This window comes from Macrobrachium nipponense, chromosome 18 (genome assembly GCF_015104395.2).
Source record: "Macrobrachium nipponense isolate FS-2020 chromosome 18, ASM1510439v2, whole genome shotgun sequence".
Taxonomy (NCBI): domain Eukaryota; kingdom Metazoa; phylum Arthropoda; class Malacostraca; order Decapoda; family Palaemonidae; genus Macrobrachium; species Macrobrachium nipponense.
Genome location: NC_087211.1, coordinates 75193140 through 75218239, shown reverse-complemented (window position 1 = coordinate 75218239; position 25100 = coordinate 75193140). Strand labels below are relative to the sequence as shown.

Sequence of the window (25100 nt, the reverse complement as noted above, 5' to 3'; positions counted from 1 at the left end):
TGACTTCCGAACCACGTCGAGAGTGAACTTCTATCACCAGAAATACACATCTCTCACTCCTCAATGGAATGGCCGAGAATTGAACCCGCGACCACCGAGGTGGGACGCTAATACCATACCAACCAAGCCGCTGAGGAGCTAGCATGTTACTATTATTTTACTAACAAAATATCACCTTTTCCCATGAAGATTATGACAAGTGCAACTTTTTAAAGAATTGTAACTAATGCAAATGAAAAGAAAAAATTAGATTTCATTAAAGACTTGAAAGTCAAAGTCAGTTAATTTAATTTTTGTTAACTATTATTAGTGTTACAGGACAAGCGGCAACCATATTTGGCGATGCAGACTACAAGGAAGTTTAGAAATAAAAAATACACTGTGACAAATAATATAATAATATAGCAATAATAAAGTAAAACAAATATGACAAATAAATAAATTGCGAAATGAGAATTTGTCAACCTCGTCAACAAAGTATGTACTTGCACCAAGTTTGAGCTTCTAAAGTTCCAATTATTCAACTGGAGGATCAGACAGATCATTCCACAATTTGGTCACAACAAGAATCAAACTACTACAGAAATATGTGGAGTATTGAACCTCACAGAAAAACAGGCAAGACTATTAGAATGAACTGCATATCTAGTGTTACATGATGGACAATATAGGTTGGGAATACCTGAATACAAAGGGATTACATTAATCAGAATTGTGAACTACAGTATCTTATACAGCATGAACAATGCATCAATTCACCAAAAGTTTCCATATACTGTTTTGAAACCCCTCTTCCCTCTTATCAGTTGTAGGTTACGAATGCAGATGCCCTGACTTCATATACCCAACAGATTTATCAACAAAAACTATTCTTAACAAGAATTGGAAACAAAGTAATGACAAGATACCATCCAAATTGTATTGAAAAAACATGATAACTTTCAGATTCCTGTCAGTGCTACATGCACTTTATATTTACCACTTGTTTAGCAGTGATTCCCGTTGAGCAGTTATGAAGCTATTTCTTAAGTGTAATAAATTATTCATTTTGAGTGAGCCTTCTCAAGACAAGCTGAGTATGGCATACAGTGGATGGTGTCTGAACAATATATCTTAGGTGCGGTGAATCAAAATATTTTTCTATGGATGACAATGTCAACATCACTGGGATCACAACAATTGAGAACTGGATGACGTAAATGGATGATGTCAGTTCTGAAAATGGTTAATAACCCAGCAAATATCAAAATGTAAATCAACCCCTTCAAAATTCATTTATCAAAATCTTAATAACAGGAATAGCAAAAGAGATAGTATAGGTTTTACAAATCACTTTATTTTCTTATTATACAATACATATATCTATATACAGAAGTATACTATATACAATGTACAACATACATCTGTTACAATGGCATAACTGAACATTTTATGTCATTTTGGGACATTTCAATTCTTTCCATGACTTTGTTGTAATACTAACCATCATCATCATTAAAGAAAAAGGAATCTACATAAAAATATCTTACATTTCACCAACAATACTCTATAAAAGAGTTTGCCCCTTTGGAATGAAGAAGTTTCTACATGTCCTTCTTTCCTAATATACAGCATAAACATAGCATGAGTAATATATTACGTTCAAAATTACATATCAATAAAGTCTAATTATAACAAAAATTAGGATCTTGACTTCACAAAGATTGAACCTGAGCGACTAGTCGCAGCCTATTGAAACATTCATAATTGGACAAACTGAAAGTGTTGAATAAAATTTTTAAACAAGTTTATTTCAGAGTTTGTTAGCTAAAATTAGCATTGATCACATAACACTGTTTTGCCATTATGACTGAACTGCTTAAATTCAAGCTCGTATGGCCCATTCAGAAATGATATAGCACTACTATCTTTTTATATGATGCTCCCGTTGAAATGCACATTACCATAATCTGAAAGTTAGTTAAATTTATCTACAGTTTTCATTAACATATTCACTATCCGATTCATTTTAGAAAATGTTTTTTTTATCATCCCAGAAGAATCAAAATATAAGTCAAGGTTGAATTTAGATCACGTTTTCTCAGATTTTTCAGTCTCAAACATGTCTTGAGACCCACACAAGAATATACAAGTACACTGATCATCTTGTAGACTATCAAATTTCATCCAAGTAGCTCCCATGTCTACCCCAGGGATAAAGCCTGATATACACACCACTCATACCATCTTGAAGGTGGTCAATATGCCTAGATAGGACCCAGGACTGGGAGAACCGCTTAACAACAATCTTAGCTCTATTAATCACAGTGCTGATGTAGTATTTCATGGGTGAATCTCACACCATTGACTGCTCAGTCCAACCAGCTTAACAAAAACAGACAAGAAATTTATGCAAAGAGAGAAAAGGATTCAATCTGGGAGACAAAGTCCCTACGATTCAAGAGCTCTTAGAGTCTTCAATTCAAGTGCTCTAACAGTCTCCTTAAGAGAGAAGGAAGCTGTACTGTAAAAGCTTGTGACATTTCTATTCCTAAAGAAATACAGTACATACTTTTAAAATCAAGTATTCAAGACACAAGTATCTCAACAAAAATTACATGCAGGCTGTTCCCAACTGGATCACAAATATATGCATTTCCCAAGTAACCAGCCGGCCTCCCTTTTACCCAAATGAAATCCCCCTCCATCAATTGAACTGGACGGCTGGGGAATCTAGAATGCAGAAAATTCAGCACAAACCTTTAATTACCTCATGAGATACAGCAATCATTCAGTTATTTTGAATTAAACACCAATATCCTGATTTTTTTTGACTTGGCCAAATGCTATTCTATTCTCTGAAACATAATGCCTTTTACTATTTATTCCTTCCCTTTACTTCCCACCCCAAATTTTAATCTTTGTTTAAGACTATTGCTTCAGCCCAGCCCTACAGAAGACTAGGAATTTGACTAAAGGTATGAAAATATTATTTAAGAAATATAGAAACTTGCTAATTAAGCCAGTTAATTAAGATAGCAGCTTTGTTCCACAAGGATGAGTACAGGTTATGATCCATAAAATAAGAACTTTATAACAAATCCAAATAAAAAAATAATTGAAAACTTCATGATACTTTAAGAACTGCAAGGCAGCACAGTCACATTATTAAATGGTGCAGTAACAATAGAAGGGCTTCAAATGACTTTAGTATATATTTAAGTGTTGTCAATCAATGAACCAAACTTCAAGTAACTATAAAAAAAATATATTGTACAGAAACTGTGAAACAAAAAATCTAAGAAAAAAAGCATTAAACATGACAAGCATTTCTTTATTGCTTTTAGTAATGTGCAGCACACAGTAACAAAATTACAAATGAGGACATATGAAATTACTATATGTATGTTGTTTTTATATGTGTATGTTGTTTTGCAACTCAAATTTCAGAAGGAATCACAGATATACAGCACATATTCCACACTAACTTCACAGAAGTTAATAAAAGCAAGATGTATAACTACAATGGTTACAGAATTACTCTCTTTGCCTGAGTGGCAGATTGCAAAAAATTTCACTGATACAGTTTGACTCCTACTGAAGACGTAGGACTGTAAAACTGGACAACCTTAAAAAAATCTGCTCATCAATATTAATTACTGTACTGTACCATACTCCCAACCAAATTATTGTCATTATAAAGTGTCACTTAAAGTGTCACTACTGTCTAAAGTTTTCTGCTTCCAGCAAATTCATAAAAAATTATCCCCTTTTCATTTCTGGGCATGCGTTGTGGAATCAACAGAATACTGTGAGCTTAATGGGTCTTGCATTTGAGTTTTGGGTCTTTTTCTACATACAAGTAAATGCTGCTGCATATTATACTTCTGATTAGTGCGATGAGAACAGTAAATGCAAACAAAGGGCTTTGATCCAGCATGGATGGAAAGATGCCTTCTCAAGTTATACTTCTGGTAACGGCCATGGAAGGTTTTGCCACAAAGGTGACAAGTTGATTCTCCATGAAGATTCTGGCTTCCGGAACCCGTAGCAAACTCCTCATGTTGAACAGGCCAAGTCGGCTGATGATCAGAACTTGCCTCACCCTGAAAAGGGTACAAAAGTCTCAGTGGATCACTCACTCAAAGCCCCTTCTAACTTTTAACTTTGTCATCTACACAATCTCCTTCACAGAATCTTACTCCTATGAGGATAAGTATTTTTGGTATAATCACTCTTTAACCTTACTTAATTTGCAGACAAAAGACGTGAAAATTAATGTGAACACATTAATTGCGCATCACTATCACATACTGGACAGAGTATACACTGAAATATTTCCCACCCATTTCATCAGGTCACTGGTGAAAGAACTCTCTTCATTTTCATTTCTGCCATTCTGAGAGGTAAGTGATATTTTCTAAATTCTCATAAATTTGGTGGCTGAGGATGGGAAGCATGTACACGTTCCATGTGCCTATCCAAATTGTGTCGCCTGTTGAACTGGTGACCACACTGCTCGCAGCTGAATGGACGTACACCTCGATGAATATCCATGTGACGTTTGAGGTTATACTTATGATACTTGCCACTGAAATGGACTCCACATATAGGGCAGCAAACTCCTACACTACCCACAGGAGAAGGAAGAGAAGATGCATGTGGCGGCCGTGGAAGAAGCGGAGGGTGACACAGGGTACTCTGTAACACAAGGCTTCGTCTCAGACTCACCATATCAGTGCGAATTCAAGTTCAAAATATTTTGCTAAAAAATTGTCAAATACTGGTGAATGTCATTAACTTTACAATTCCTGGCATAGCTGTTACCACTGACAATTCCTAACCTGTCACTATCTGCTACATAATACATAAAATGAAAAGCATAATCTGGAAGAATTTACTATAATGGTAATGTTGTTCCATGACGGGCCAGGAGATGGCCTTTAAGGTGACTTTTTCTGTTGAAGGCTTGGCTACACAGTGGACACTGGAAAGGTCGTAAGCCTGCATGGATGCCCAGATGCTGCTTTAGGTTGAAAGTGCGTTGAGATTTCTTGCCTCGAAATTCACGTCCGCAAATATTGCAGACGGAAGTGCCCTCGGCCCCAGTGCCTCCTCCTCCAGTTTCTTCCCACCATAGAGTAGATGCTGTTGCTACTCCTTCTCCTCCTCCTCCTCCTCCTCCTCCCTCCCAGGGGTAACCACTGCTCCCCTGCCAACAGGAAACAATCCAATATCATCCTTTCTTTTCATCAGAAATTATTATCATCATAAACACCTCCCTTTTACATAATTTTAGGTCACACTCATTCATTCTTACTGTTATTCTAAGATCCCCATGTCATTCATTGCACATATTGGCAATGCAAGGTTTTTAGATGCCGATTAAGATGACTTTTTCTAACGAATGACTGTGGGCATAGATGACATCGAAAGGGCCTGACCCCCGAATGGATGGCCATGTGCTGCTTGAGGTTGTTTCTGCGGTTGACGCCATAAAAGTTCTGTCCACATAAATGGCACACAGCGTCGCTCAGGGTGCCCATGCGCTTGATGTCATCCTGTGGAAAATAATGACCATGGCCTGAGCATTTCTGTTCTTTTAACAAAATTTCTATGACTGTACAGAAATAAAATCACTGGATGCTCTGCCTATGCCCTCATTAGTTTAAATTCTGTGTTGGAATATAAGAAGATTAAGAAACAGGCAGCAAACCCTCCTTTCTTTCCCTTGAAATTATTAGGCTTATGTTCTGATTACAGTATTATAGATATCTAAATGGTTTAAAAGTTTCTAGGCAACAATACAACCACACCAGTCATGAGCATAAACTATTTGCCTTCCTCTTGACTAAATATCAGTAAATTACACAGATATAGTTAGGAACAGCCTTCTTTCCAAATTCAAAACTATGGAAAATAAAATGTAAAAAAAATGCCCTTACTACATAAAACTGAAGACTGACTAATGCGAGGCAGGCTGCACTGCCTCCGAGTTCCTGTGAACAGAGGCAAAATGCCTCTTCATGGAAACCTTCTGATTAAAGGCTAGATGGCAAACAGGACAAGGATATGGTCGCAACCCAGCATGGATGGTGAGGTGTTTCTTGAGATTGTACTTGTGGTAATCGCCTCGGAATATCTTCCCGCACTCTGGGCATGATGAATATTTTACACCAGACAAAGCAGCTGCAGATGATGCCAGGGGTGAAATGCTCACTGAGGAGGCGGTGGATGTGGTGGTAGGGACCTTGTGACATTTGACCACAGATGCAAAGGACAGCAGCGTTGGAACTTTGGATGTGAATGATGGTGACGTATTGTGTTGAGATCCTGATGCACCAGCACTAGGTGAGAAATTGGGTGACTGCTTGGGGATGTTGAGGAGAGCCCTCGCGATAGCGACCTCCGAAGTGGACAGTTGCAAGTGAGGCTGAGAGTCTCCTCTTGGCGACATCTGGAAAACAACACCCAAGTCAGGAGACAGCCACTGACATACACAGCTCACCCAGATACAGTTGTGGTCTCTGAATACTTCTGTTATCATTTCCTATACATACTGCATCTTTAAATTTATTCTTCTTCCTATCATACTTGAAATTTATAAAAATCTCCATTTGAGAACGTTTTGGAAGTAATAAAACACCATAAAACCTAACCTACTAAGCCTATGTTTTTTTCATATAATCTAAATGACTTGAAACTCATAATGTCAGTCAATGATACACTGACTAAGACTATATTTTTGTCATATACGTACTTCAAACCAGGGTTGCCAGCAATACAGCATATTATGGACTTAACTTGAATCTAAACAAAAAATCAAACAACCTCATACATTACTATGACTTCATTAACACTACTCAATGCTATTCTTGGAATCTCACTAATGCACTGAAGCTAATCTGTACTGTGCTGTGTAACCAAATAATGTAATTATAAAGACCAATCATGATCAATTCTTATAATACCATTATTCAAACAACAGTTGATGGACAAAAAATATAATTCCTTACACTTACCTAACCCTCAATTGTTCACAATCAAACTGTAATTTAGGTACGCCAAAAAACATGTTTCCCCTTATTTTCACATCCCTTCAGCTGAAGGCCACACCAGCCCTATATATTATTTAAAGTATAACTCAAGTTACCATCATGCAGCCTAATAAGGCTAATAAAAATTTTTCCTTTCCTTCTGTAAATACAGTATAGGCAGTCCCCGGCTTATGACAGGCTCGGCTTACGACGTTCCGAGGTTAAGGTGCTTTTCAATTAATATTCATCAGAAATTATTTCCAGGGTTACGGCGCCTACAACGCTAAATAAAAAATCAGATTTGCAGGAAAAAGGGAAAATCGCTCATTTCTCTAGGCTTTTAGATTTATCTAGAAAGTTCCTTGGTTATGGAATATTAACCTAATATACAGTAGAGGTACTGTATATAATTTCTTTTGGAATGGAATGCAATGGAATATGAAATTTAGGCTTAAAGCCAAGCACTGGAATCTGAGAAATTATTCAGCGCAATAATGAATTTGGTTTGAGAGATGAATAAGAATGTCAATAAATTTATGAACTGAATAAATAAAATAAAAGAATGATTTTAAAAGTAGGGAAAAACTCTCTATCACGAGAGTATATATAATGTTCTAAAGGGTCCACAATAATACAAAGTGTAAAAAGTCCGTGTATAATTTTGAAGACTTTACAGATAGCTTTCAAACCCTTCCCTGGGAAGGGTTCGAAAGCTATCTGTAAAGTCTTCAAAATTATACACGGACTTTTTACACTTTGTATTATTGTGGACCCTTTAGAACAAAATGATTTTAAAACTATGAACATGAGACTAGTACCTATTTCATTCTGGGTGTATTACTACATGCACTGTACAAATTAACTACTGCAAATTCATTTTTAAAACTTGCTTGTTTGTTTTTAGATGCTACTAATGTACTCATTTCAATATATGTATGATACTATGAAGTACAAAACCAAAGAAAACAAGCAAACCAAAGAAAGTTGGATGATATGAAACCAAGCAGCACAGCAACCAAAATAGTTAAGTCTTACATAATGAATTCAATCAGCCATTCAGCTGAAGGATCTAGATATCAAAATCTGCCAAACCATGCAAAATAACTAAAAAAGGGATTTTGACGTAGGAAAAATCTATTTCTGGGCGAGGAAGCCATGTCGCTCCGTGAAATATGTCTCCTTTAGCACTATTTCTAGTAAAATAATGCTATAATACCAGAGAACTGCTAAATTGGACATGTCAGAAACCTCTGACTCGCTCACCTATATAAAAGGTGTCGGTATAAAACTGGGGCGAGTGTTAAACACTACCACAGCAACCCCTCCAATTAGCCTTTTCCTCATCAAAAGACCCTAAATACGGGGAGCCGACCCATAGGTCACACCCAGCTACCCCGTTGAAGGCGTCTGTGACGTCATACTTAACGATAGCCTCATCGTGTTTGCATGCTCGTTTTAAGCTATCTGTTCTTTTTTCATTGTTTCGTATTATTTATCGTTATGGATGGTCAATCTGCCTCTTCACCCAAGTTAAGTACTGGTTCAGCTTTTTTCAATATTTAGGGAGTGAATTTGCCTTTCGTTTTCCCTTTATTTAGGGTTATGTTAGGCGTCACTTTACCGTAGCGGGCGACGGCGAGTCGCCATTACGGCGTACCCTTGTTTTGTTCCAGTTTTGAGTGGGCTTCCTTCCTGCTCGTAACACGTGATTTTTCAGTACATATTCTATTTATGTCTTGGGTGGCGGTTTTTTTGTCGATCCTGTTTTCGTTTATGTTTTTGTTATTTTCATTATTTTCATGCTATGTTAGGAACTCCAAAAAGTTTTAAGAAAGTAACTGATATGATAATACTTTTAAACTTAACTAGTTACTGTAAAATCAAGACAACCTTGACAACAGATACAAATTCATACATAGTGAAACTTATTTTAGGATGATCTAGTGATTGACTGATTATGAAATTTAGGTCTTGAGGACCAAGTGCTGGAACCCATCAGGATTATTCAGCGCCCTAATGAAAATTAAATATATAAATTAGTATAATAAATTATGAATAAATGAATATGTGATAGTGTTCAATATGAGCATAAAAATTAAGACTGATGATAGATAAAACCAATAAAACAATATAATGAAATTTTATATTTAAAAATATATACTTTATAAAATAAAAATGACTAAAATCTTTACTAAATACTATACTGAAATCATATCTTATTAAAATAACCAGATACTTTCAGATAACCTATAAAGTTATCTACTCAACACCATCATTTAAAATTTCTAACATAAGTCTTCATAACTAGTATTAAGTATTTTACCTTAAGGCAATTAAATCTAGGACAGTGCGCCAGCAAGTGTTAAACGGACAGCTCACCATCACAGTGAGCACAAACTGGGGCACTGGCTCCCCCTAAAACATAACTATGGGTGAAGTGGGTATGGCACCAATCCTAAACCATGTTAGGATGATCTCGAATTTCCTGATGCGATTAAAACCCGAACTCCAAAAATCAATACTTTTTCTATTACTGTATTTTGTGTAAAAGGCTTTTATATGAATTTTGTCAGTTAGTTCTAAGAGGAATGGTACTTGATTCCCATCTCAATTCACTGTTTTAGTGGACCTATATCTAATTTATGTGGAGCCTGAAAAGGGGCTTTTGGCTTTTCATTTTTTATTTATGTATTTATATAGATTTTTGGCATTATGCCAAGCACTGGGGCAACTAAGGCCATTCAGTGCGGAGACGGAAATGAACAGTATAAGGTTTGAAAGGTGTCACAGGAAGAAAACCTCGCAGTTGTACTATGAAACAATTGTTAGGGGAGGGTGGACAGAAAGATGGACGAGAGCTTTTGGCCATTCCTTGTTACATGTTTTTGGCTAGAAAATAGGACAGGCTGATTTGTAATTGGCTCCCTGTAAATACAAAATGGAATTGCTATTAGCCTTAGCTAAATTCTGGGATGGACCAATAAACACTTTATCAAGTGACTCTTAAAGATGTTCCGTGTGAAAATTCACACATTTGAATTTTACACAACTGGAGCCCAAATAGCCCAAAAGTATGGTGGAAGGACTGCAACATGGGACACGAAATGCAATTTCTTCTTTTTCATTGTGATTGCTTATGATAAGGAATCCAAGAATCCCATTCTCAAGCAATTACCACTGAAGCAGGTAAGCTTGAAGAATTGTAAGTTCAGACAGTCCCCAGTTATCTGCGGACTTGGTTAATGGCGATCCGGTTTTATGGGGCTTGTCTAGCGCCATAAAAAGGCGATTTATGATGCCATAACGGGCTAAGTTTCCGTTACTGGCACCAGAAGGTGCCGATAATAGTTATAGTGCCATAGCATACCTAACAAAGGTGCCATTAACCAAACTCAGCCATAAGTGCCACAATCGCAGTTTCAGTTAATGACGGTATATGCTTATCAGCACACCCCGCTGAGAAAGGAACCCCCACCAATAACTGGGGACTGCCTGTCACAAGCTTTGGGTGGTGGACAGTGACTCATGATGAGTAACAATATTACGTGACATCGATTTTGGGGGGAATCAGGCAGGAATGAGGTGCCATTATTTCTATAGCCCATAAATTCACTAACGGCAACTGGGTGGCTCATGAGTTAGTTGGGATCTTGACTTCAAGGGAGGATGTAGTGCCTGTCTGTCTCACAATACATCTTTTTGTAAATTTGCTCATAAATACACCAAGGGGTTCCTGTTGGTTTTAGTTCATATCTTTTATTATAGAATGTTAATTATAAATGTAATTTTGCAAAGAAAAGTGTAAAGAAATATATTAGAAAAAAACATGTAAAATCAAAAAAAAGCTATTGCACCTTCGTTCTCGGTAAATTTACGTAAATATTTTCCAACAAATATGTTCAGAATTTGTTAGTAATCTTATTTCTTATCTGTTTTGATATTGTGTAAGATGTAACTATAATTTAAGAAAATAAAATATATTTATTAGAAAATTCATGTATAACTTCATAAAATTTATGATTGTCTTGTAAAAGGGGTTGTAAATGTCATATTCAACTTCTCGTGGAAGGTAGGGTAATTATTTTATAATTTTTTTTCTTACACCATGTGCATTTGCATATCTCCCTCTTTCCATTGAGGTGTTTTTTTCTTAAATTGGTTGACCTCAAAGATTTGCCAGCCTGGTGTGCTGCATATTGATTCACTATCGCATCCACAAAGGGTACGTAATCATATTTACCCTGAATTACATTTTGGAGGATAAAACTAAAGAGCCTCTACAGAGAATAGAGGATCAATATGCAATAGGTCTAATTTCCACAGATGGCAGACAAGGAAGACAAAGATAACTTCAGAAATCTAGATAGCTTCTGTGAAAAAAGAATGGAATGGAAATCACATCCCCGAGTGGTAGGCACATCAAGCAACTGAGGTGTATAGATAACAGGGTGCTTTCAGCGACATTCTAAATGGAAAACAGAAGATAAAGCACTAAATAAAGAAAAGTGCAGAAACTTGAACTATGTATAGCTCAAGAAACAATGAATACTACATCTAATTACTCCAGAGTTACACAGAAAGAATAAATGAATGATGGACTGTGAATGGGGCACGCACAATAAAACCTTCTTTCTTGTAACTGATGCAGTCCATATAACAGGGATCCATTTACATATGATAACTGATAATTATGATTGGGTTTTGTGTCAATCTCATTTTTTCTGATCACTACAAGAATGGTGAATACAATGGCTATAACAAAGAAAATACAGGTACTGTGTCTTTTATATTTCTACTTCCCAAATTTAGCATTCATACACAAAAAATTGCTCATTAAGCAATTCTACATCAAACAAACAGCTACAACTCATCCTTTTCTAAAAAATATAAATTCAGAAAAAATATAAATTCAGTCAATAAATGTTTTGTTACACCAAAGGAAGTATAAAACCATTCAAACTTTGTTTCAGCCCTGTAAAAGAGAATGAAAACCAGGCCTCAAAAGAATTCTATCCTTTGGTAATAGTAAACTGAAGACTTCTTATCCATAAATGTATTTCAAAACTTCTGGAACACAGACTAAACTAGAAAAATTCCAATCAAGAGAAATGGTAACATAAAACTGACCAAAGGCTAGAAACTGATCTTCATACCTCGCTGAGAAAAGTAAAAGCATAGTGTTAAGCAAATGTGGCACCCTTATGTAGAATCTACCAAGAACAGGGGAAAAAAATACCTGAAAAGGAAGATCAGGGATGTTTAAGCTGAAAGAACTGCAATATACAGCTTTATGAAAGAGCAAAGAGAATCTTTACCGCACATGAAACAACTTCAAATCAATCTCGCATAGTACTGGATGATAATGCTAAATCTGAACAGTGAACCCCACTTCATAAAGCAGACTTTGCTCTATCTACATGCTAGATCCTCTCACATTTGCAGAGCCATCTTTTCAAGAAAACTGTCTAAACATTAACATTTTTGTTGATTATCATTAGATAATTTTGCATACTACAGAATGTTCTCCAATACCTTTCAAAATGCTTTAATGGAGGCTTTAGGGCCTTGGGTATGTTATTTTCATCTTGCTGGTAATGAACTGTGTAAACAAATATAAAATCCACAACTAGTACGTATATGGAAATTCATGTGAATAACAAACAATTCGTGGCTTCACATGAGATCTGTAATGGCAACAACTGAAACATGGGTGATATACAACAGATTTGTTTTAAGTTTTACAACTTTGGCTAATACCTGTAGAGTACTGACTTTTATTTTCCTGCAGTTTTCTCATCAAAGTTAAATCAAAGACCATTTTCATGGAAGTCATGATTTGTCCTGGGGGATATCCATACTGACTAATAACTCATCTCACGGTACTCTAATGCTCTTGGAGGAGCACAAAGAATTCAAAAGTACGTACGTACATATTGAAGTATTTTCTCCGAATCAATAAATAGAAACAACAGTAATTACTACTTGCACTTTACTGTATCATTTACCTGTTGAACTTGAAACAAATTAACTTTCACTCCCGAACTGCTACAGAACTGGCAGCAGTAAATTAGTATTTCTTGTCCTGTTGCACAGGGGAAAACGTGTTATGTTGTAAGGCTGCCATGTCACCATGAGCAGATGTGTGTTCAATAGCATTTACTGCCTTGGGAAACATAGTCCCAGAGAGTTGATTTGGAGCAGATGAAGAAGGATGGTTTCCAGCATCATGAGATCTTGATGCCTGAGGCAATAAAGAAACTGCGGGCGCTTGCACAATGGACGACACTCCGTGCACTGTTTCCAAATGCCTCTTTCTGTTACTTTTCTGATTGAATGTTGCTGAGCACTGTGGACATGGAAAAGGCCTCTCTCCTGTGTGGATGCTCATGTGACGCTTCAAGTTGTACTTCTGATAAACACCATGGAACCGCTGACCACAGATTCGACAGGAAGTGAAGGACGATTGCTCTGTGCCATACGCCTGCACATTCCCCTGCAAACACAAGGCGTTTCTCAGACCTCAACTCTTGCTTCTTAGTGTTATAGAATTCAATCACATCTTTCCTAAACAGCTCCATAAACACAAAAGACTACAGTAGAACTATGTTATTTTATATGTATGATGAATACATATTCATCTGGCAACTAAAAATTAACAAATTTCCCTTAAAATCTTATCCTATAGAGCTTTCCCTTGGTGTAAGCCAGTAACTGCTGCAAAATGGAAAACAAAAACATGAACGGAAAAAATTCTTTTAATTTTATTCCAATGTCCCACATCTAGAATACCAAAAAACATAAAATGCTAAGTAATAGTAGTGTAAAGAAGAGTACGGAGTGTAAAGAACTCTAAAGAATGGGTTGTCACAATGTACAAGTCATGCAAAGAAACTGTAGTTGCTCAATCCTTGAACAGGCTAATTGTCTTGCACGCATCACAATGATGATGTCCTGTTGATAAGTTATGCAAAACAGACACTCACTTTACAAACAACTGTACTATAAGCATTTATTTTGTCTTGTCAACTTCCTTACCAATTATCATCATTTGCATCCCTAGGATATGAGTCACCTACTGTCTTATTGCTTATGTATACAACATTAAAGGGAATGACTAATTTGATACAACTCTACCTTTGAATTTAAAGGATAAATGATTCTTAATATAACAGTAAAAGCTGTTGGTGATTTAAATTGGTGATGGTGGAAACTGAGTGTTACACATTACAAATTACTATAAAAAATAACAACAGTGCGGTACCCATCCTACAGGATAGGAATAATTTTAATCCAGTTTGTTCTGACCTTCACAAAGGTAATAAACTTAAAACCATTTAAAACCAAAGATTCAAGAATGGGAAGATTTTGTGTATCACAGGATGTACAACTTATCTTGAAGTAAAGCTGAGAGCGAGAGACCTCTAGTTGGTAAACACACAAGAAAAGCCTATGTATTGTGTAAAATAAGGTCGGGTCTGGATAAGTGAACACCCTTTATCCAGTGGCACAACCTTTAGCTAGTTAATCATGTCATTAACACTAAATTATGCGAATTAACACAGAAACTGGAGGGCACTGCAACATTACATAAGGCGACATAAAATAATAAACCCTACAAACAACAATTACTGTCTCACTGCCTTTCACAAGACTTAGGCAATTAGTTTCTCACAAAATAAAAAAAAAACCGTTATGCTGTACAAATTTCAAAAGTTTTCAGCCATGCCGTATTAAGTTTACAAATTTTCAACCCAAGGAAATTAATTCAGGAGCGAAGGTAAAAAAAATATTTAAACAGTATAGAATAACAGAAATCAAAAGAACCATAATTTGGGCAAGGAGCAAAGATTTGCTAGGAAATGTTACTACAGTTAGTACAGTATAAGCTTTTCTGAAAAAAATATCTTGCACATCTCAGAAGCTGCAAATCTTTTCGGGGAAAACAAATTACTATTTTACTTTACAACCTTGCTCTTCAATATCACTGCTGCTACAGCAGACAACCTCCACCCCCAGTAGATAGCTATAATCTGCTAATACTTAAAAACACTCTAAAAATGCTGAGAACTGCCTATTTTGATAGCTAAACACAAAAAAAAAAAAAAAAATTCTAAAAATGCTTGTACCCAAGTTTTCTAATAGTTTTATTACAAAATGTGCATTAAGTCACAATAATAATATGAAAATAAAGTAATTTCTGAATATTTTATAAGTGAAAAATACCACGAATAGGTGATTTTTCTATGAATAATAGGTATATACGGTCCACAGAAAAATCTGTGAATACATAAACGAGTCCGCGATTAGGTGGGGTCGATTATAATCATAATTATACATTGTTACTAATAGCCACGAACATTCTCGAGGACAATAATACAGTACATCACATCAATATACAGCTTTATTTTCAAAATAGTAAAAGATACTCTAAGCATGACATTATTAAGTAGTCAAACACGCTTCTCTGAGAACCAATGTCGAAATCCACAAACCGATTTCATGAAATTAACTGAAAAGCATTCTTTAAACTTTCATTAAACTTTTTCAATACCTAAACCTTCTTCAATAACTCAGTATCAAATACGTACTCCTTATATACAATAGGGTTCCTTTTCATGAGACAAGAAACAAAACTTGCCATACACATCATGCAGCAACTTTTAATAATCAACAGGCTGTTAAACAATACACATACTTTTTATCTTCACCAGGGATTACTCATTATAACTACGAAATTTCTATTATAAGGCAGTCCCCGGCTTACGACGGGGGTTCCGTTCTAGAGACGCATCTTAAGCCGAAAATCGTTGTAAGCCGGAAAATCGTCGAAAATCCTAAGAAAACCTTACTTTTAAAGCTTTGGCTGTATTAAAAACTATGTAAACTGCATCTTTATTGCATTTTTCATGATAAAAAAACTTCAAATATTGATTATTTTGCATTTTTTCAAGTCATATTTCTTCCGCCAGATCGGCGCCGCAAGCGCCTTAACCCTGAAACATGTCGTAAACCTGGAATTAATTTCTGATGAATATGATTGAAAAGTGTTGTAACCACGGAAAGTCGTAAGCCGAACCCGTCATAAGCTGGGGACTGCCTGTACATGTCATACTTTCAAAAATTCTCAGGAACTTTCAGTAGTAACTTTTTCATTACATACTGTACTTCCACATTTTCAGGGATTCTCAAAGCAAACTTCCAAGCCCTGAAAAATATTCAAATTATGAATCAACGGAGCTTAATCCTACCTTATTCAGGACTCACATGAATATGTGCTGCTTGCAAAAGTCCACTTTAGTAGGTAACAAGAGCTGAATTTAGGATCTTGGTCATTTACTTCCCCTTAACAAGTACATACAAGAATCACAATAACACCCTTGCAATATTACAAATAGCAGTGTTGCAGGGGCACTTTCAATCTTTATGTTCATTATAATAAATTAATCTTTTTAGCAAAACTTTACTTAGTTTCATCACAACTGGCTTATTTGTTGTCTTATTTCTGTGGACAAAATATACCCAGCCAAACCAAGCCCTACAATTCAGACTGAGAGGCCTCTACTGCACCTCGACTTGTTCATGTCACTGTTACTCTCCTCACTTTTTCAGGGAATTGAAATTCCACATCATTGCCCTTCCCAAGAAACTCATGTGAAATTTCCTAGTGTGCCATCATTTTTTCACTGGTTTTATTTCTTTTCATCATTAACTCTTCTGTATTTGGTTTAATGATTACTCATGTAGTCATTTTGACCTTTACATACAGCAACCTGTTACCTTCAAAGGTCTGTTTTTAAAAACTTCATAATTTTGTGAAATTTGCCATACCGGAACTTTGGCAAATGTGGCCTACTGATTCTTGAGTATGGACCTAATACTGATTACTTATTTGCCATTGGCATCTGCCTGGCCAAACTTGTACCTTTCTCCAGTATCCACCTTCCTGGAGTAACAGAATACTGTGTTCACTTTAACTTCTGTGCAAGTGTAATAATTAGGTAGTTTGTTAATCAGTTGCTTCATTTTACCCCTAAAAGGATGTGTGAATTTCCTGTGTTGGAGTTCCCTGCTGATGTCTTTTTGTACTTTGTGCTTTTGAACATGTAACCCCTCTCTTGTTCAATTTGTCTAAGGACAAGTTTTGTTAGACAAGGCCTCAGCCATCACCATATCTACTCCCTCAGCAAGGACTCATGGTCACCATTCTGATTAGAAAGGAAAGCAGGGGCTCTTTCTCATCTCATCTCATCGGCCAAGGAAGGTTCCTTTGCTAACAGGAAGACTGCTGACTCTCCTAGCCTTTGCAATGTTCACAATACATGCTGTCTTCCTTAAAGCATCATTCCTTTAATGCTTTTTTTTTTTTATCCTTCACCAGTCACCACCCAGAAGACCTTGCAAAGCTCCTGGCAGTAAGCTACCAAAAAATCTGTGGACTGACTTCTTAGTTCACCTACAATATTGTGTTTTCATTTCCACCCTTTACTCAGTCCTTTGAGAAGAACTCATTCCCCTCCATCTTGTAGTACTCTGGACCCTCGACTATGGATTGTTCTTTGTCTACAGAAACAGCTAACTGGGAGATAAGAAGTGAGATTTCGGGAGGCAACTCCATTCCATCACTGAATGTCATGAACTGTTCCCATACTTAGCCTTGCAGCCACAACAAGAATCACTACTTAATGATTGGATATGCCTCCAGATGTCAACCTTCCAGAAGACAGAGTTCTTCCCAGTTGTGGAAGTTCAAACAAGTCTCCAGTGGACGCTGGCCAATAAAAGGCTGCTAGAGCAAAGACGAGCTCTCTTCACAGAATGAGCCCATGAACACCTGCAGAACCTACCCTGATCATAAGACATAAAATAATGCCCTCAGCCTGTCTGCCTGTAAATTCAGCACAAAACCAACTGTTGCAGATCATAATCTGGTGGCTCATCCTTGTGCTTCTCCCAGGGCTCCTTCACCCCCTCCTAATTTATTCTGAGACCTCCATAGTACCCTGGTACTTCAAGCATTCACTCCAAAGGCAGTGTCAAAAACACATCTTTAAATGTGCCTCCAATACTAACTTTTTTTTTTTATAATATACTTTTGCTGTATTTAGTAACACAGCATGGGGGACTGCATTCTTATAAGTAGGCCTATGCTGATTTTACCTCACACCAGCCTTGCCCAGTCATAATATCTACGGGTGTCCACTGATACTAAAAGTCACAACCCAATGATGGTTATAAGTACTGTAAGGTTTGCTGGGTTAGTAGAAAATAACTTACTAAATGTGAGAAAAAAGATAGAAACACATTTCAAAACACCAAGAAATTGAGAAAAGGCAGAAACATATTTAAAAAAACATTAAAAATAAGGTGTTTCTTTCAGCATCACAGGGAAAGAATTTTGAATATTTAGTTGCATTAAGCTAACATGAGCACATTTAAATTGCATCACCTTTAATTCTTAATAATTTTTTTTTGCAATATTTTGTACACTGATAAACTCATGGTTTCCATAAAATACAGTCTAGCTTTGTTAAAAGCCAGTTCTCTAATGTTCTCCCACCAGAAATTTAAAGAGCTATTGTAACAATACCCTCACCTCCAAGTGCACTGTAGGTCTAACCCATTTCATTCTTACTACATGATTTCTATTTAATTATAAGTACAAAAAACAATGTAGTGAAAGTTAGTATCGAGATCAGCAAGAAAGAAAGAATAACAAGTACGTATAGGAGTGTGCAAAATTCAGATCAGAAATTAATTTTGAGAGGTCTGATGAGCCAATATATACTGATTTCTTACAATTTATTTCACTTGGTGACTTTTATCAATTAGGGACAAATTTATGAAGAAAAAGTCATAAGCAAAGCATGTATGATAGACAATGGTAATATTAACAGTATGTATACTTCTAAGAAATCTTAACAAACCTAAGCAGGAACTTAGAGTCTTTAGTTCTATTTCTTATTATGCATATAGGCTATTTTAAAATACTTATAACAATCAATTAAAAAAACATACTATTATGCACTCAAGTCATTTGGCATGTTTACAACAGTTTCATACATTTTAAAGGATGTTTATGTAACATATATTGTTTATTAAAATACAAGTGACAGGAGTTCAGTTTCAGCAGACACTCTGAATCCAAAAGTCAAGTTAGATCATTTCCCACAGTCTTCCTCCTTCTCTGGTTGTTCACATACATTCACCAGTATTTCTTACTGGTATATAGCTTTTACAGGCATTCCCTGGTTTTAAAAAGGGGTTCTGTTCTTGCACTACGCCGTAAGCTGAAAATCGTTGTAAACCGCAACATCCTCGAAAATCCTAAGAAAAGCTTTACTTTTACTGGTTTGGGTCTATTGAAAACTACATAAACTGCACGTTTATTACATTTTTCATTAAAAAACCTTCATATATTGATTATTTTGCCTTTGTGGATTCATATTTCTTCCATTGGGTCAGTATCATAAGCATCATACCCCCCAGAACATACACCGTACATAAGGAAATCATTTCTGATAAATATATTTGAAAACCATCATAAACTCAGAACTCGTAAGCTGGAACCATCGTGAACCGGGGACTACCTGCATATTATCATTATGACCCCGGTATGTCATTAGTAACTCAAAAGGATACATTTACCATTAAAGTAACTTGTATATTTTGCGTATAATCCCTTGTCTCCCATATAAATAAGTGCTTTGGTAGGAATTCAATGCCTATTTCATTACATATTTGAATAAAATGAAATTACGCCAGTAAGTAGCTGATGTCATGAGCAGTGTTGCCATGACAAATTGTTAATGAAGACAATACTCGGTGACAGATCAGGTGACACAGACTATAGCAAAATTGCTCGACAAGAAACTGACATTCTACTTCTTACCTAGGCTGAATTCAGCAGCCATGTGTGACAGAAAGAAATGCTAGACAAAAAACCAACAGTATATGCCTTCCTCCTACTGGTCACCTAAAGCAGGTATAAGTATACTAGTACTGCCAATTTCATAATCATCAACAATAAGAGGACCCTCAACACTTTTCTTTGGCCTTAATACAAGTGGTTCACTAACCACCTTGTGGATTAGGTCAGAGCCATGCCCAGTATTCTTCCCCCCATGAGAAAATTTCTAAAACTATCCTTTCACAGCTTCAACAATTGTCTATAGTCTCATCATCTTCAAGTATTGAAATTATCCAACAGCAATTGCAACTCCGTAGGACCTCAATCACCAACTATTCTACAAAAGGTTGGCATAGTTTGTCACTGGTGTGACAAAGGGAATACTTCTACTACAGACGCTTCTGATTCTTGACTGCTAATTCTGAATATATGGGTATCTGGGTATCTCCGATTTTAAAGGAAAATGTACCCTTAATCACAATTAAGGGGTATAAAATGACCCCATCTCATATAATAATTTACCACAAACTAGACTTTAGACCTGTTTGTGATACTTCAAACTTCATTCATCACTTTGGACAATTTCCTACCTGGGATTTTGCTTCAATTATAGACACTGACCATCCCTCCACATGGCCTTTCTGTGGATTCATTCTTATGTCATTCTTTTATAACTGACTCTCCAAACTATTTCTGCGGAATTACTCTCAAGTGACCCGATTCTCAGAAATCTATTTCTTTTAGTTATGACAGCTTTGAAGTGTGTCAGTAAGCTCTATGCCTAGCACTGCTTTGCACTCAAGGTACACTTGACAGTTGCTCCCACTATTATATATCTGCCCTAGTTACCTACTCTCCTACTGCTATTATGCCCACCTTGGCTATCTATTCTAGTGCTATGCCTGCCTTGGCTACCTCTTCTACTGCTATAGCCAATATACCTGCTTTGGCTACCTTTTCTTCTCATTAAAATTATTCTTATTTTGTTAAGTGAGGTCAGTCAAATTTATCTACCACCTAAAAATGAGAAATGCACATCATATGCAGGTCTGCGCATTCTCACTGTAAGCCTCTCAATCTTGATCAGTATGAGTTGGTGTGACTGGGCATTTTCTGTCCAAGGAAATAATGCAACATATGATTAATGGATTTGCGTGAAAAATTTATTCATTTGTTTCTTGATTTCTTAAAAAAAAATACATTTTTACGTTCATCAGACATAATGAATAAAAAATCAATGACTCTTATGCCTGTAGTTTGAAATGCCTGGTACAGCACATATAAGATCAAGGTCACAAATACTTCTTGTACTTGAGACATGTGTCACAAAGCTGACAGTTTAATCAGTGGTGTCTGCCATGCTTAAACTCCATGTGGCGCACAAGATTTCCATTCCGATTCGATTGGTAAGGACATAAAGGGCAACGATATGGCTTGAAGCCTGTGTGGATCCGCATATGCCGATGAAGGTTGTTACGTTCTGTGAAATATCGGCCGCAAAGCCCACACTGGTGCTTGCCACCAAGGGGCGTGCCTTCAGCAGTACCTAAGGGACCAGTTCCCCCACCTGCTGCTACTGATGCGGCTGCTGCTGCTGCTGCCACTGCTGCTGCAGACGCTGCAAGGTCCTCCCTTGTCACTCCAACATCAAGCCTCTGCAAACCAAAACCCAAATCTCAACTCGCTATCTGTTACTGCTCTTTTTCCTCTCTTATAATCCAGTTTAAATGAAAATGAAAATTCACAGTACATTTGCATCCAACGAATAGAAGAACATATGGTGATGAACAACCCAATTTATACAATCATAATCTTCCATCCTTCCATACACAAACAATTCATCATTATCAATCAGTAGCTTTAAAAAACCACCTAATCTAAATGCTACTCTCAGTGGTTTGCTATAAGGTTCAACATCTGAGGAGAAGAAAAACTATTATTTGTATCTTTAATTCTTGATGCCTCTATTCAATCAAACAAGTAAAATACATTAATGAAGCTTTAGACACAATAGGTTTAATGATTGCAAAATTTCCTGAGGTAGAGTCAGGCATATAAAATAGAAATCAACAGAAGATAGCCTTGATTGACGATAAATTAACAATTAAAAGCAATTTTCATTCTAAATGTCAATTTCAAAGTACATAAAGAATAGTAAACAATACCATAATTAGAAAACATTTCATACTACTGTAAACAAATTCAAATTTCTTGTACATGAGGTCTGTGGCCTCACAAACACAAAGAAATAAAAATGTATGCCTTATAGTTGCAGGCCTAAAAGCACCGAAGAACCTTCTGACACAAGCTGAAGATTACCAAGAAATGGCTTTGGCAGAGCCAGTCGCTCCCTCCTTTACACCACATTATTTCTACTGGAGTAAAGTCACATGCACTTTCCAGTGATTTAAATAAGGGGTATAAAATTATACAATAAATGACTTGAAATTGCATACAGTAATGAAATTATTCAGAACTAGTACATTAATTTTCTTCCATCCCATCCACACAAAGTGTAGATTGTGGTGCCTGTTGCCCTGGATGCACAGATAGAATGTGGTACTTCAGATTGCCTTTCTGGTTAGCTCGATGTGGGCAATAAGGGCACTGAAAAGGCTTTTCACCTCGATGAATCATCACATGTCGCTTAAGATTATATTTGCCATAACGCCCTTGGAAACTCTTCCCACAAAACCGACAACTGATGTTACTATTCTCCTCCTGAGGACTGGCTGACAGTGCTACCGAAGGAGGAGGGGAAGTGTTCAGGTGCTGGCGGTATGGAGGACGAGTCATCGGTGGCTGCAGTTGGTGCTGAGGCTGCTGCACTGGCTGGCGGTATGCCAGATGAGTCTGGAAAAGCAGAGCAACGCCCCGTTTTAGTCTTGACTGCCTAAATCCTTCAACCAGATGCAATGTAACAAACAAACAGCTACTCCTCACAAAGTGTCAACATGAATACTAAACTGCTTAAAGGTAAAACAACCACCTTTCAAGAGTTTTTTGCACCTCAGACCTTTAAGGATATTCCAGTCCATTTAAAATTTCAAATCTCAAAAGATCTAATAAAGGCTCATGATACAACTGAACATTTCTAGTGATCTTAAGAATTTTCTACTTTCAACAGCTTTGAGACCATACTGTATATATTTGAAAAACGTAGCGTTAATGAAAAATGGAAGAGGGGGTGCCTATAAGCCAGCAACCATTTGCACCATGTCATCCTCAAAATCTCAATGCCTCAATATATCTAAATCTTACTTAACTGTTCACAGTATGAGGGCCAATATGTATTGGCCAAGATCATTTATATAACCAAGGTAATAGACAAGCAGATGTATTCAAGTACGTACGTACTACTGTACAATAGTACAAGAAATTATCTTCTAGGAATATTTTATTCAATACAATAATAAAAGCTGTATCAAAATATAAAAGAATACAAATGTCATTACTAATGACAACATGTATGGAAGAAAATGGCAAAGGCCATAAGAGAAAGAAACCCTGGTAAATGTGTCCAATTACAGCAAGAAAATATATTGCAGGCCTTTCCTAGTTGCTGGATGTCTACACTAGGAGTCTACCACAGGCTTTAGTCCACAGAAAAGTGTACCTCACAATACCTACTTAGAAGGTTCATGACAATGCTGTGCATCTTGCATGGAGAAAGGGGTTTGATAACATAAAATATGTGGTCCATAATAAACTATAAATGATTGTTTGAGGGTTCATATATTATTGTAAATCCTCAAAACTCAAAATAATTGTAATATGAATCCTATAAGGAGTAATATAGCTTTATATACATTCACAGTGTAATTACACACTAAGCTTCACTGATGTCAACATCTTGTAAAAAAAAAAAATCATTCATAAACCAATGTCAAATCAACATCATAATAAAGCCATAAAAGATGGCCTGGTACTTACAAACCTCAAATCAAGTACAGTATACAGTATCTTTAAGCAAACCAATAATGAACCAAATATTCCCACTGAAACTCACTACCAGAATAAAATGTGAAATGCCCACCAATTTAAATTTACCTAAAGGGAACCATGAACCCCTAACCTTCCTATCCCCTAAAATATAATAGCTTAATCTGGGTTTCAATGCTCACATGAGGCAGCATAGTAATTCCCTCGCTGATGTTGCTGAAGTTCCAACCAGACTGATGATGATGATGAAGTATCACCAAACATAGACTGCAGGTAGGAAGGCCTCAACCGACTCAATTCAACTTCATGGCCTTTGAGAATGTGAACCTTCAGATTACTTTTCTGATTGGCTCTGTGAGAGCAAAAGGGGCACTTAAATGGTTTCTCCCCATAATGGATCATCATGTGACGCTGCAAGTTACGTTTGCGCCTGACTCCATGAAACTTTCGATTACACACAGGACACTGGTAATCCATTTCTGTCTCTCTCTGTTGTTCTTGGGGGTGATAGTCAGGCCGCTGCAGTGCACCTTTCATCTCAATCTGCAACACACAAGGCCACACTGGTATCAGTTTCCAGTCGTTCTTTATGTTCCATCCACAAGATGGCATTGCCAATTTTATCCAATAATTACAGTACAGTCGACCCTCGTTAAGACGGACTAATAGGGGCCCAGAGTGTCCGTCTTAGCTGATAGTCTGGTTTAACCGGTGATACCTATATATATACCTATAAATACCTATTAAAGTACTGGTATTTCATTATTTTTATAAAGATTTAAAGATTATGAATAATAAACCAATGTAAAAATGTTTGAATTAAACCTCATAGTAAAAGATAAAAAATGAAGAATAAAACATGATGAAAATGATAGAATTCAGCCACATACATATGTAGATGCCTAGGCCAAGACATGAAGGCACAGTTGCTGATTAAATACAAAGAAGTAGAGTCTCTAAAATGAAATTAAGATACGTAATGAAATTTACATTACAGGTACACAATCTTTAATCTGAAATCCTCTGGGCCAGATGTGTTTCGGTTTTGGGAATTTTCAGAATTTCGGAACTGTGAGATTAGGAGCATCAAAATCAAACATTACTATTACAGGAAAAACATATTTTTTAAAAAATTTTCATGTTTTTTTCATTTTAGCTATTTACTCCTTATAGTTTATTATCAAGTTTTTTATATTAATATATACTATTAGGTGAATAAGAGATAATCAAGATCT

General features: G+C 36.4%; 1 protein-coding gene across 24 annotated transcripts in view; it reads right to left on the bottom strand.

Moving 5' to 3' along the window:
• Window positions 1-25100, bottom strand: part of LOC135197193 (longitudinals lacking protein, isoforms A/B/D/L-like) — a 185139-nt gene that overhangs the window by 43767 nt on the left and 116272 nt on the right. Inside the window, exons 5-6 of one of the 24 annotated variants that reach the window (XM_064224219.1) lie at window positions 4881-5191; window positions 4542-4680 (exon numbers count right to left, since the gene is read on the bottom strand). The exons of 11 other annotated variants lie outside the window; for them this stretch is intronic. In XM_064224219.1, coding sequence (XP_064080289.1) covers window position 4680; window positions 4881-5191 — 312 coding nt within the window. In that variant the 3' untranslated portion in view covers window positions 4542-4679. Of the gene's footprint in view, window positions 1-1314; window positions 4086-4113; window positions 4681-4880; window positions 5192-5234; window positions 5541-5924; window positions 6437-13021; window positions 13510-15399; window positions 21579-21878; window positions 22777-24047; window positions 24409-25100 lie in introns of those variants that run through there. 12 more of the 24 variants (XM_064224203.1, XR_010310569.1, XM_064224200.1 and 9 more) reach the window with 12 other exon arrangements.